This window comes from Mauremys mutica, chromosome 10 (genome assembly GCF_020497125.1).
Source record: "Mauremys mutica isolate MM-2020 ecotype Southern chromosome 10, ASM2049712v1, whole genome shotgun sequence".
NCBI classification, from domain to species: Eukaryota; Metazoa; Chordata; order Testudines; family Geoemydidae; genus Mauremys; species Mauremys mutica.
In genome coordinates this window covers 13,235,025-13,246,277 of record NC_059081.1, presented here as the reverse complement: position 1 = coordinate 13,246,277, position 11,253 = coordinate 13,235,025, and the positions used below count along the sequence as shown (strand labels likewise).

Sequence of the window (11,253 nt, the reverse complement as noted above, 5' to 3'; positions counted from 1 at the left end):
GCCGTGGCGCGGGGTGGGGCCGCACGCTCCCGGCCGCCCCGCCCGGGGGCGCGCACACCCCGGCGGTAGCGGCGCTGCCGCTGGAGGCGCCGGGCGGTCGCTCTGATCGATGCGCTCCGCGTCGCTTCTCTGCCCCCTAGCGCCATTTTGGCCGCGGGGGCCGGAGGGAGCGAGGCGGCTGCGGGGAGCGGTGCGGAGCGAGACCCGCCCAGGTACGAGAAGCCCCGGGCGGGCTGGCGCCCTTCGTCCTTTCTGCCCTTCGGGGCGCTGCAACCTCAGAGCCCGCCGCGGCCTCAACCCCTCCGAGTCCCTACGGTGCCTGGCCCGCTGCGCCCTCCCGCTCGGGGAAGCCTGGCCGCTGCGCTCCCCCGGCCCCCAGCCACCTGCAGCGGCAGGGCCCGACCCCGTCCTGCTGGGCAGGCCCAGCGCCCGGGCGGGACTGAGCCCCTGCTCCGCGGTAGATGTCCCGAGCCACCGGGCTACCGCGCCCGGGAGAGCCCCTGCCCCGCCACCCTAATGTGATCTCGTAGGAGCGGCCCTTTCCCTTCTCAGAGTGGCTCCTGTTTGTTGGCTCCCATGGAGACACAGGCCAGCGGAGCACGCCCGGGTAGTTTGCCGCTGTTAGTATTAACATAACGTGTGTGTCTGAGCAATGTAGGGTGTCGGCTGGCTGGTCAAGTCAAACTGTTCCCATCCCTGTGAGAAGCCCCGCAGTGTCTAGTAAGAGTCTGGTTAAACGCCGTAACCGCACAGCGCTGGTCTCTGGCCAGGTGCTCTTATTTACAGGTAGGAGGTAAGGCGACGGCCATCGCTTCTTTCAGTTCCAGAAGGGTAGGGCAGTGCTAGTTGCCATCAACCCCGGAAGGGGAGAGGGGGGTGTTCTTGATTTGGGCAGGGCCTCTCAGGACCGGCTTTAGGAAGTGCGGGGCCCAATTTGAACATTTTCGGCGGGGCCCCGGCAGGGATGATGACTAAAAAAAAAAAACCATGTAAAAAAAAGCCTTTCATTTCTTAGCAACCGGTTCCCTGTAAAAAGTTCTGATTTAAGGGATGTGCCACAGTATGTATTTTTTGTACCAATAGGGTTACCATATGTCCGTATTTTTAAAAATTCCTCCCGGATGGCGATTTAAGAACCAAAAAGCTGGACATGTCTGGGAAAATACGGATGTACGTTAACCCTACCTAAAGTTCTTTTTTAAAAAGATGGGCCTGAACTAGAACTGAGCTCTGTTTCACATGTGTGGGTCCCTGCCACTCCCTGGGGGTGTGCTAGGGTGACCAGATGTCCCGATTTTATAGGGACAGTCCCGATTTGGGGGTCTTTTTCTTATATAGGATCCTACTACCCCCCACCCCGTTCCAATTTTTCACACTTGCTGTCTGGTCACCCTAGGGTGTGCACATGTGTGGGTCCCAGCTGTTCCCTGACCCTCTCATTGAAGCAGGTGTGCAGGGTTACTGCCCTGGGAACTGCAGGGCACCAGTGGACATGGGGCTGGCTGGAGGCAGGGTCTGGCTGCAGGCAGGGCAAAAGGTGTGGGGTTGGCTGGAGACAGGGGGATGTGGGGTGGGATGGCTGGCTTCAGGCAGGGCCGCAGGGGGGTGCGGCAAGGGTTGGCAGGCCTGGAGACAGAGGAGTGGGGGACTGGCTGGCTTCAGGCAGGGGCGTGCGGCAGGGGTTGTCTGGAGACAGGGCAGGGGCTGGCTGCAGGCAGGGCAGGGAGTGCGGGGCTGGCTGCAGGCAGGGGGTGTGGGTACAGGGGGTACAGCCCACCCTGTACGGTAAGTGCCGCCTCCTCCTCCCTCCCCCACCGGGTAGCAGCAGCAGCCCGGGGGCTATTTAAAGGGCCCGGGGCTCCCCTGCTTCCACCACCCCAGCCCTTTAAATAGCCATGGGAGCCCTGGGGAAGCGGCAGGGCTCCGGGGGCTATTTAAAGGACTGGGGCAGCAGAGGCAGCTGGAACCCCCCGCTACCCCAGGACTCTGGGGGTTATTTAAAGGGCCTGGGGCTCCCCTGCTTCTACCACCCCGGTCCTTTAAATAGCCGCAGGAGCCCTGGGGAAGCGGCGGGGTTCCGGGGGCTATTTAAAGGGCTGGGGCTGTAGAAGCAAGGGGAGCCCCAGACTTTTTAAATAGCCCCCAGGGCACCAGCAGTGGGGCTCTGGTGGCAATTTAAAGGGCCTGAGGCTCCAGTCCCTGCTGGGAGCCCCAGGCCCTTTAAATTGCCCCTGGGGAAGCTGGGCCACCCTGGTACAGTGCACTGGCAGGGCTTGGGTGCGGGGCCCTCTTAGGCGTGGGGCCTGATTCGGGGGAATTGGTTGAATTGGCCTAAAGCCGGCCCTGGGGCCTCTTCTCCCTACAGCCCCCCCTCCAACAGAAAGATTCTGCTTAATCTCCTGATATTTCACTGTCATTAAGATCAGTATCCTGTGTTGTAATAAGCTTGGTAACAGTGTTGTTTTCTCTCCCTAAACCAACAAAATAAAATAAATAGCATTTGCATGAATCTTGCTCCATCGGTAGAAGTTTTCTGGACTTCTGAAGCTGGCATAGAGAAGGAGGGGCAGCAGAAGAGGCATACTGAATGCTTTTTTTTTTTAACCTAGTCTTTGTATAAAATATAAACATAACAGAACTTATATACACATATGTACAAGATGGAAATATGATTTAAATAACAATATTAAACCTTCATTATTTGGAAAGCATGGAATTAAAGCACACTCTCTCTCTCCCCCCTCTCCCTCCCTGAACTTGTAGAGGTCATTCAGGGCATCCATTATTAAAGTGACTAAACAGATAAATAAGTGACAACATATCCTATGAGTACTGGGGACTAATATATACTAAATTGCAAAAGTATGCAATAGTTTCGTGTGTGATCAAATATCTTTATAGTTTTTCCAAGTGTTTCTATTAGACAGTCATTTTTTCAATTAATGCCTTAATAAAGAGGTCACTAAGCCAGTCTGCCTAAATGCAGACTTCTGTTTTCTCAGAATAACTCTTTTGGCCACTAAAATAGTTCCTGCAATCCATTTCTTGATGGATTACCATTTCTAGTATAATCAACTCATCCAGCACCCCAAGAACACACAAGCTTGGAAAAGGAAAAATAGTGACACAGTTTTAGAGAGAGCACTGTGTATGGTGTTCTAGAACACCTGCATTTTTGACAGGTGTAGAGGATGTGTGAAAGGTTGGCATGTGGCTATTGCATCTCCAACAGTTGTGAGTTGCCAATCTAGCCTTAAATAAATGTTCTGGAGTCCAGTTGTACCTGTTTAATATCTTATTCTGGAAGAATCACAAGGATGAAAAACTTGAAGTATCTTTCACATTAAGCCACATAGCCTTCCAGGTTTCTGTTGTGATAGTAAGACTAAGTTCCTTTTCCTATTTTTCTTTGAGACTGACTTCTCTAAAATTTCTGTGCATTTGTGTAAATTCTGTTTTTCAGTATGGATGTTCTGTGAATTTTCACTACAATTACATATTCAGCTCCCAAATCTCAAAGTGAGATATACTTGAGAGAGACAATTTTGATCTAGCATGAAACTCTTCCAGAGGAAAGGGATCTTAACCGGTCTTCCATCAAATAAGGGATGAGTCACTATGTACCCTTAACCAATGTGTATAAATTGAATTTATATTTACAATGAAATATTCAGCTCAGGTATTGATTTATATTCCAGTGTTGTGTCTAACAAAAGTCAGAACTGTATTACATTACATTTCATATGTTAGGGTGTGTGAAAGCTCCCAATGTTTTTGTGAAAATATCCCTGGACATTAAATGGAAAGATCTAAGTAGGGATTACTTTTAATTAAGATGGAACTGCAGTACTCAACATTTTCTTTGCTGCTATTCTGCTTTTCTCTTTCCTTGCTGCTAATTGGATTTAAGGCCGTTCTGGTTACTATGGCATCCCGTGAAGAGATTACTCTTTATGAAGATGAAGTAAGGTAAAAAAAACAAAACCCCAAAACACTGGTCTGGAAAGATGTCTGCAATTTGAAATTTAATGGTCGTTTGTGATCAGATCTATGAATGTGCAGATTATTCTCTTTAAATGAATAGTGCATCATAATACGTGCATGCACATACATATCAGTTATTACCTAACCCAGTGGTTTTCAACCTTTTTTCATTTGCAGACCCTTAAATTTCAAAGGGAGGCGTGGACCCCTTTGGAAATCTTAGACATAGTCTGCAGCCTTCTAGGGGTCTGCAGACCACAGATTGAAAATCACTGACCTAATTGCAGGGTTTTTTTTTACTTAGTTACACTTTTTGTGTTATATTTATTAAACAAACTTACGGTTGAGTTTAATAGACTAGAAAAGATTTACAGTATTACCACAAATGGTTATATAAATTCTCTGAAATGTAAAAACCTAAAATGATTTGTAATGGGTCAGTCAGTTTTTACTGTAGGTTAGAAGATGCCAACAAACAAGATAATTTACTGATGAGCACGAGGAATTAGGTAGTTTTGTAACTACTATTCTTCTGTAGTTAGAAGTTTTAGCACTTACATGGATGTATATAGTATTTGTCAAAGTAAAGCTATATGTTTGCCTATTTCTGTTCTAATTTTTGTGGTCAACATAATTTCATTGTGTGCTTCTTAATTTGTTTCAATTTTAAACTTTTTTGCTATATTTGATTGTGGGTGAGAAAGTAAATAAATAAATGCTAAACCAATCTTTCCTACAGCTAAGTCAGCTCTTGATCAGGATTATTTTTAATTAGTTAAAACTGACATAACCTGAAGTAATAAAACTTTGAACAAAATATACCGCACATTAATAGAAGAATAAGTCTTTAAAATTGTTATTCCCTCAGGTCTCGCTACGGCTACCTGGAGAAGATGACAGATCTGGTGGCTGTATGGGAGGTTGCTTTAAGTGATGGTGTTCACAAGATTGAATTTGAACATGGAACTACATCAGGAAAACGTGTTGTATATGTAGATGGAAAGGTAAAATGAACATGTGCAAAACACTCAATACTTACGTAAATGCATCTTTATGTGTGGAAAGCACTATGACTAGTTAATCACAATAGTAAATAGAACATAGGCTTTTTACCCTTGTAACAAAGCTAACTGAGTAATACTTAAAAGGAAAGAATATATTTCAGGCTGCAATATTGTACCCTGGGTTTGCAATCCTCATCTCCCAGATATTATCCCTTTGGCACAGCATGGCTGATAGCTTGCTGCCTTGTTGAGAAATAGTAGTTCTACTTGCATTACACGTGAGAATTGTTGGTATGGCTTCTGGCATCTAGTGTTCAGTACTAACATTAGACTCTACCAATATCTGATGCCATTCCCTGGTAGTGCTTCTCCGGTTTCTTATTGATCTGTTCACAGTATAAGAAGGGCAGGGCACCATCCACTAGGCTGTCCTTTCTCTGTCTGTCTCTCTCTCCTTGTCTGTCTTGCAGCAGTGGTAATTAATAGGCGGACTGTAGGCCAAATCCGAACTGCCAGATGCTTTTGAACAGACCCTGACATCTTTTTATTTACTTATCTTTCTTTATTATTTTCTCTGGAGTCTAGACCTTGACAAAAAATAGACACCCCCGTCTTACAGTATGAGTTTGTAGAAATACTAACAGGGATTGATGTCTGATACCTGCCATGCACTCTCACATGCTACAGCTCAGATCCGTACAAATGCATCCTTGTGTTTACAGAGAACCCCACTGACATTAATGAGACTATGCATATCTCACTACAGGTCCTGGATCTGATACTGTGACAATAGTTTGCACCAGTTCCTCCATTTGCTGCTTGGCTTGATATTTTCCGTAATGAGACAAAAATATTTGACTTTTTATTAACACCCATTTTCCTCGTTTTAATTATGTTATTCTTCAGGAAGAAATAAGAAAAGAGTGGATGTTTAAACTAGTGGGTAAAGAAACATTTACAGTTGGAACAGCCAAAACAAAGGCTACCATTAACATCGATGCAGTCAGTGGTTTTGCATATGAGTATACCTTGGAGATCAATGGGAAAAGCCTCAAGAAGTACATGGAGAACCGGTCAAAAACAACAAATACTTGGGTATTAAGCTTGGATGGTCTGGATTGTAGAGTTGTGTTAGGTGAGTTAATATTGAGTCAGTTCTCATCACTGCTTTTTATATAATCTTATACGCCTTTTTTAGGACTTAGGAACTCGGGGTTCAAGTCCCTGCTTCACCACAAACTTTCTATGTGACTTCTGTCAAGTCACTTGGGGAAAATTTTCAGAAGTATTTAGAACCTACTTTTGCATCTGGATCTTTATCTTGATGCCTACTCCCAATGGGGAATAACTCTTAACTGAAGGTAGTAACCATGTTACCCTAAGTTTGTCTTGTTTAATGTGACCATTTAAACAGCTAGCCTATTTCTAAAATGGCCTTTTTGAGAAGCATTACCTCTTCCTATGGTTGAATTGTGTCTTTTAACTTATTTTAATTAACACGGGAAATGTTTTGGATCAAAGATGTGTATTTATATTTGCATTTTAGCTTGATATTTACATAAATAAATAACCCTTCCCCCCACATTTTAGTACCAGGCAGAGGGCTCGCATTAGGGACTCGATCCTTATACTCATTGAAATCAGTGGCAAAGCTCTCAATTGATTAATGATGCAGGGTCAGGACTAGGAGAGGAGAGGCCTGGAGACATGTTTTCTTCTAGAGGCTCAAGGATAGAATGACTGATAGTACCAAAAGTTGTACTAAGATTAAGTAGTATGAAAAGAGAGGGGGATCCATGAGTAGGAGCCAAATCCTGCTCTTTTGATCAGTTTAAGTGGCATGAGATAGGCAAGCAGGATTTTGTCCTACGATACTAACCACTCTCAGACAAAGGCAGTTTCAGAAATATGAAATTTAGAGTGAACATACTCCAGGAGGTTATGTTGGGTAATGTAATCAAAAGAGTGCTTTATAACAAACAAAAATTAATAAGTGTTTAATGGCAGCCTATTTTCTTCTAATAAGGAAGGTGCGTGAGGTTTCAAAAAGATTTAAGAATGTGAAAAGTTTGAAGGGTAATTAACAAGCTGTGTTGAGTTAGAGGGACACCCCTCCCCTCCCCCCAAAAAAGAGGTTAGGTAAAAGAATTTTAAATCATGGTAATGTATTTACTATTCAGTAACTCAAAAATCATTTGTTTTTATTTTTTTCAAACTTTGCAGAAACAACATTTTTTGGTTTCAGAAAATCTTGACATTGATTAAACCATTTTTTGGAGGCAAAAATGAGGCTCTCTAATAGAAGCTGGTTGTAACCATATGAGAGAGCCTCTCCTTATGAAGACAAACTTTGTAATTCCGGATATTACTATTTATCTGGAACACATTTATGGAGTTATAGCTAAAATTTCATGGCAAACATTTGGAATTTCTATATCTTTTTGGTCTATAAAGAGGCATGCAACTTTTGTTCTGTTTTCTCATTTTTATAGAGAAGGACACTATGGATGTCTGGTGCAATGGTAAAAAAATGGAAACAGCGGTAAGTGATCATTTACAAAGGCTTTTGTTTAAGATACTTCTGATTTAACAACTGAAATAAAACATACCACAGTTAGAACACTAATATTGACATTATGTTTCAGTGAAATAATTCAGATGCTGTGGGGAAATAGCTGTGGGCCTTTTAAGTAAAGTATTTTGTGGAGGAGGAATAGGGAGCCAACTGAATTGCCTATGGATTATGGAGCCAGCCAATTCAAATCTACCCAGGTCACCAGTAACTGAATGTTAAGCATTTAAGGCCTGATGTTCAGAGTGGCATAAAAATCAGATTACTTTTTCATGCCTCGAAATGGTCCCTCCAGTTTAGTGTTTAGGCATCTTGACAGAACGGTGTTGGGAAGTTTGCCATGTTGTACCTATTCCTGTGAATAAGAAGAAATCCTCAGTCTGTCATTTTGATAATCTTACTCTTACTGAAAATTAGAGTAAAAAGGAAAAAATATATATATTCTGCAGCTTTCCCTATGCAGAGGACTGCAAAACCTATTTCCTCACCAGACATTTGATCCTGCATCTGTTACTGCCATGAGTAGTCCTACTGTATTAAATTAGAAAGGGTAGAGAAATGAGGTCTTAATTTTGCTATACTTTGAAACTATTTTTCACCATGTTCCCAAGCATTCTTCTTCCACAAACTGCTAACAGTACAACCTTCTGCCTCCCTTGGAGCACAAATTCTGATTTACTACTCCAAGCATTCTTAATCTTTTCCATACTGTCATTCCCCATTATAACAGAAAAAACATTTGGGATTCCCCTCCCATCTAACTAGCCACAAAGGAAGGGGGGGAGAGTGGTTGAGTCCCCATGAAACCTGTTTGCAACCCCTAGATTGAGAACCCATGCACTATTCCTAGCACATGGGTTCTTAACCTATTAACTCCTGCAGGTAGTGTGCCTACATGATTGCCTGCCAAACTGTGCTTATATGTTAGGACAGCATTCTGGTCTCTCATTGTATCAGAAGATAGATTTAAACTCAATTTGGCCAAGATGGCATAATCCAAAATAGGAGGTGTAACACCTGGAATTCTTTAAGCATCTGGAGTACAAACATACTCCACTGTTGTTAATTCAGGCACACACGAAGCACTTTGAACAGCTTAAGTTCTATTTAAACCGTATAGACCCTGTAAGCCTTGCGATAAAGATCTTATTCAAGTCCTTTGAATTAATTTATGGCCAAATTCAGCTATGGTGGAAACCAGTACAAGTCAATTGACTTCAAGTAGAATTACAATAGAACCAAGTTTGGCCTGTTTTAATTAACTTTATCAGTCACAGTGCTAGCTGAAATTTTTCAAATGTCACAAAACCCTGTATTTTACAAAACTTCTTTGTCTTTTTTGGATCAGGAAACAGCCTGATTGTAACATATATAAATCAAAACTGCTGCATAATCAAATGCGGTGACCAAACAAGGCATATTACGGAATTTTCAGCTTTACATTTTCCACCTTGTCCCATATTTTTTAGCCACCAAATACCTATCAGGTCTTTTCTAATTACTGGAGCTGCAGGTGCACCGCACCTCTGAAAATCAGATCATAGATGCCTTAAGAACACTGCAGTATTTTGTTAGTCCACCATATTGTTCCTTTTCATGATATTTTGTCTCCCCACCATAGGGTGAATTTGTAGAAGATGGAACAGAAACTCACTTCAGTGTTGGTGATCATGACTGTTGCATTAAGGCTGTCAGTAGTGGAAAGCGAAGGGAAGGAATCATTCATACTCTTATTGTAGATGACAGAGAAATCCCAGAGGTTTTGGAGTAGCCTGGAGTTAATCTGTTATAGAAATAAAGATCAGGGATTTTCAATTACTGTGGTAATTAATGATGTTACTATGTACTTCCAGGTACATTTAGTTTGTGCTTTTTATTTTCTGGTTACTGTATATGAAATTATAATAATCTTTTTGGGGACCAGATGAAAATATCCAATTATGTACAGCCTCAGATATTACCAGTTCTTTTGTAAACTATATAAATATATAACACTAAGTATAAGGAGAGGAAGGTGGACTTAAGTAGGAATTGTTTACAAGGAAATCTTTGTTACAATAATAAAATGCAAAATAAATAAGCAGTGTAATATTGAATTTTGAGAAGTTTAACTTGATGTGGTTTTCTTCTCATGTTCTGCATTCAGCTGCTCTGCACAATTTTTACAATAGTACACCCAGCCCTGAGCTATTTTTTTATTGATAAATGTTTCTTGTAACATGCTAATGTCACTTTAAAATTCCTGTGGTTGCAGTTAAGACAATAAATGGCTACGTAATTGCTAAAATTAATAAAACAAAATATTGAAAATTTAGATATTCCATATTTACAACAACTATACTAATATATACAACTCTTATTAAGACTAAGGGGGGAGAGAAATGTACAAAAAAAGGGAATGGACAATCTCACTAGTTTGTCTAACATCTGTACATTAAAACTGTTGTAATGATTAAATAGCTTCTGCATTCCAAGTAACTATTTACTTTTAAAAATTCACTGTGGTGCCAAGACACTTTTTAAATGAAATATTTTGATGAAAACTGACAGTAATATGAAAGCTCCTACCAGTCCAGCATTTAGCTAAACAAAACTTAAACCTACATTGCTGTGTGAACAAGGGAATACATGAAAAATCAATGGAAATGAAAGGGGGGGGATCTGTTGGCCAAGTGGAAAAGCTAAATTAGGAGTGGAATGTTTGTGTTTTCAAGCTTATAGGATGGTATTAAACTGTTAATTTTAACAAAATATAAGGAAAAATTATTTGAAAGTGCACCTAGAGTACGTTAAAGATGTGCTAACTCACATAGTATGTACTGAAGTCCTTTTGTGAGACACAATAGCTTTATAAAGCATTGATATCTTCATGCTTTAGGTTTCAGACTAGTGTGTCTAATGCATTGCTATAGTTATGATTGGGATGCCTTTTGTTCCATACCCTGTTTTGTTGTATTAAACTGTAACAAAAATAAAAATCCTTTGTCTGTAGATACTTGTTTCTTTTCAGTCCAAAAGCAGACTTTATATTGGACGATAATCCCTTTGACTGTTGCTGAACTATTACAGCATCACAAGCTGTTTTAAAAAGTTGATTTTTTTTGGTCAGCAGGTATATAAACCAGTTTTAAATTAAAAATTCCTAGTAAAGATGTATGTAGTTCTTGGTGGTCATAACTGCTCAGGCAATAGAGATTGGGCCAAGTTCTACTCTTAACTTCTATGCACTGATAAAAGTAAGGGGTTGCCCAGATGTAACTAACAGCAGAATCTGGGGATGTTATAAATGTTGCAAACTATAGAGTCTTTGTTTTAAAGAAAAACATGAATGCAAACCAGTGCTTGAGATTTGACTTAACTAGAAGTCTTTTCCTTTGGGCCCTCAGTTCAAGTCCCGTTCCAGCAACTGGTCTTACACCCAGGGCTTGTACTTCTAGCTCCATTAAAATGACCTGGAGGGGCTTGAGCCTTTACTAAGAAACAATTTTGCAAGTATCTGAGGATATGGCTAAGCTGATTTTTTTTTAAATCATTTCATAGCCTTTCCCATACCATAACTGCAAAGTACAATGAAAAAGTTTCAGGCCACAGGCCCCTCCCAGCTATCCATAAAGCAAGATCATAATCCCCCTGAAACCTGTATGTGCCCCCCTGATGATTGCTAGTCCCAAGTTCAGAACTCATGCTTTATTT

General features: G+C 41.6%; 1 protein-coding gene across 2 annotated transcripts; it reads left to right on the top strand.

The window, feature by feature from the left end:
- The first annotated feature begins 5 nt into the window (after nucleotides 1-5).
- Nucleotides 6-10,551, top strand: FAIM (Fas apoptotic inhibitory molecule). Of its 2 annotated transcripts, XM_045032373.1 has the most exons (6): nucleotides 6-212; nucleotides 3,911-3,969; nucleotides 4,853-4,988; nucleotides 5,895-6,123; nucleotides 7,481-7,530; nucleotides 9,182-10,551. In XM_045032373.1, exons 2-6 carry the CDS (start codon nucleotides 3,926-3,928, stop codon nucleotides 9,329-9,331), a joined length of 609 nt encoding a protein of 202 aa, XP_044888308.1. In that variant the 5' UTR covers nucleotides 6-212; nucleotides 3,911-3,925; the 3' UTR covers nucleotides 9,332-10,551. The 2 variants fall into 2 exon arrangements, with proteins under 2 accessions (XP_044888308.1, XP_044888309.1); XM_045032374.1 differs by lacking the exon at nucleotides 3,911-3,969 and having other exon boundaries at nucleotides 8-212.
- Nucleotides 10,552-11,253: the final 702 nt, after the last annotated feature.

Excerpts from the sequence above, each read along its gene's own strand:
- FAIM (XM_045032373.1), top strand. The coding sequence starts at position 3,926 with ATGGCATCCCGTGAAGAGATTACTCTTTATGAAGATGAAGTAAG. Across the intron at positions 3,970-4,852 it reads CTTTATGAAGATGAAGTAAG|GTCTCGCTACGGCTACCTGG; the intron begins GTAAAAAAAACA and ends TTATTCCCTCAG. Across the intron at positions 6,124-7,480 it reads GGATTGTAGAGTTGTGTTAG|AGAAGGACACTATGGATGTC; the intron begins GTGAGTTAATAT and ends TCATTTTTATAG.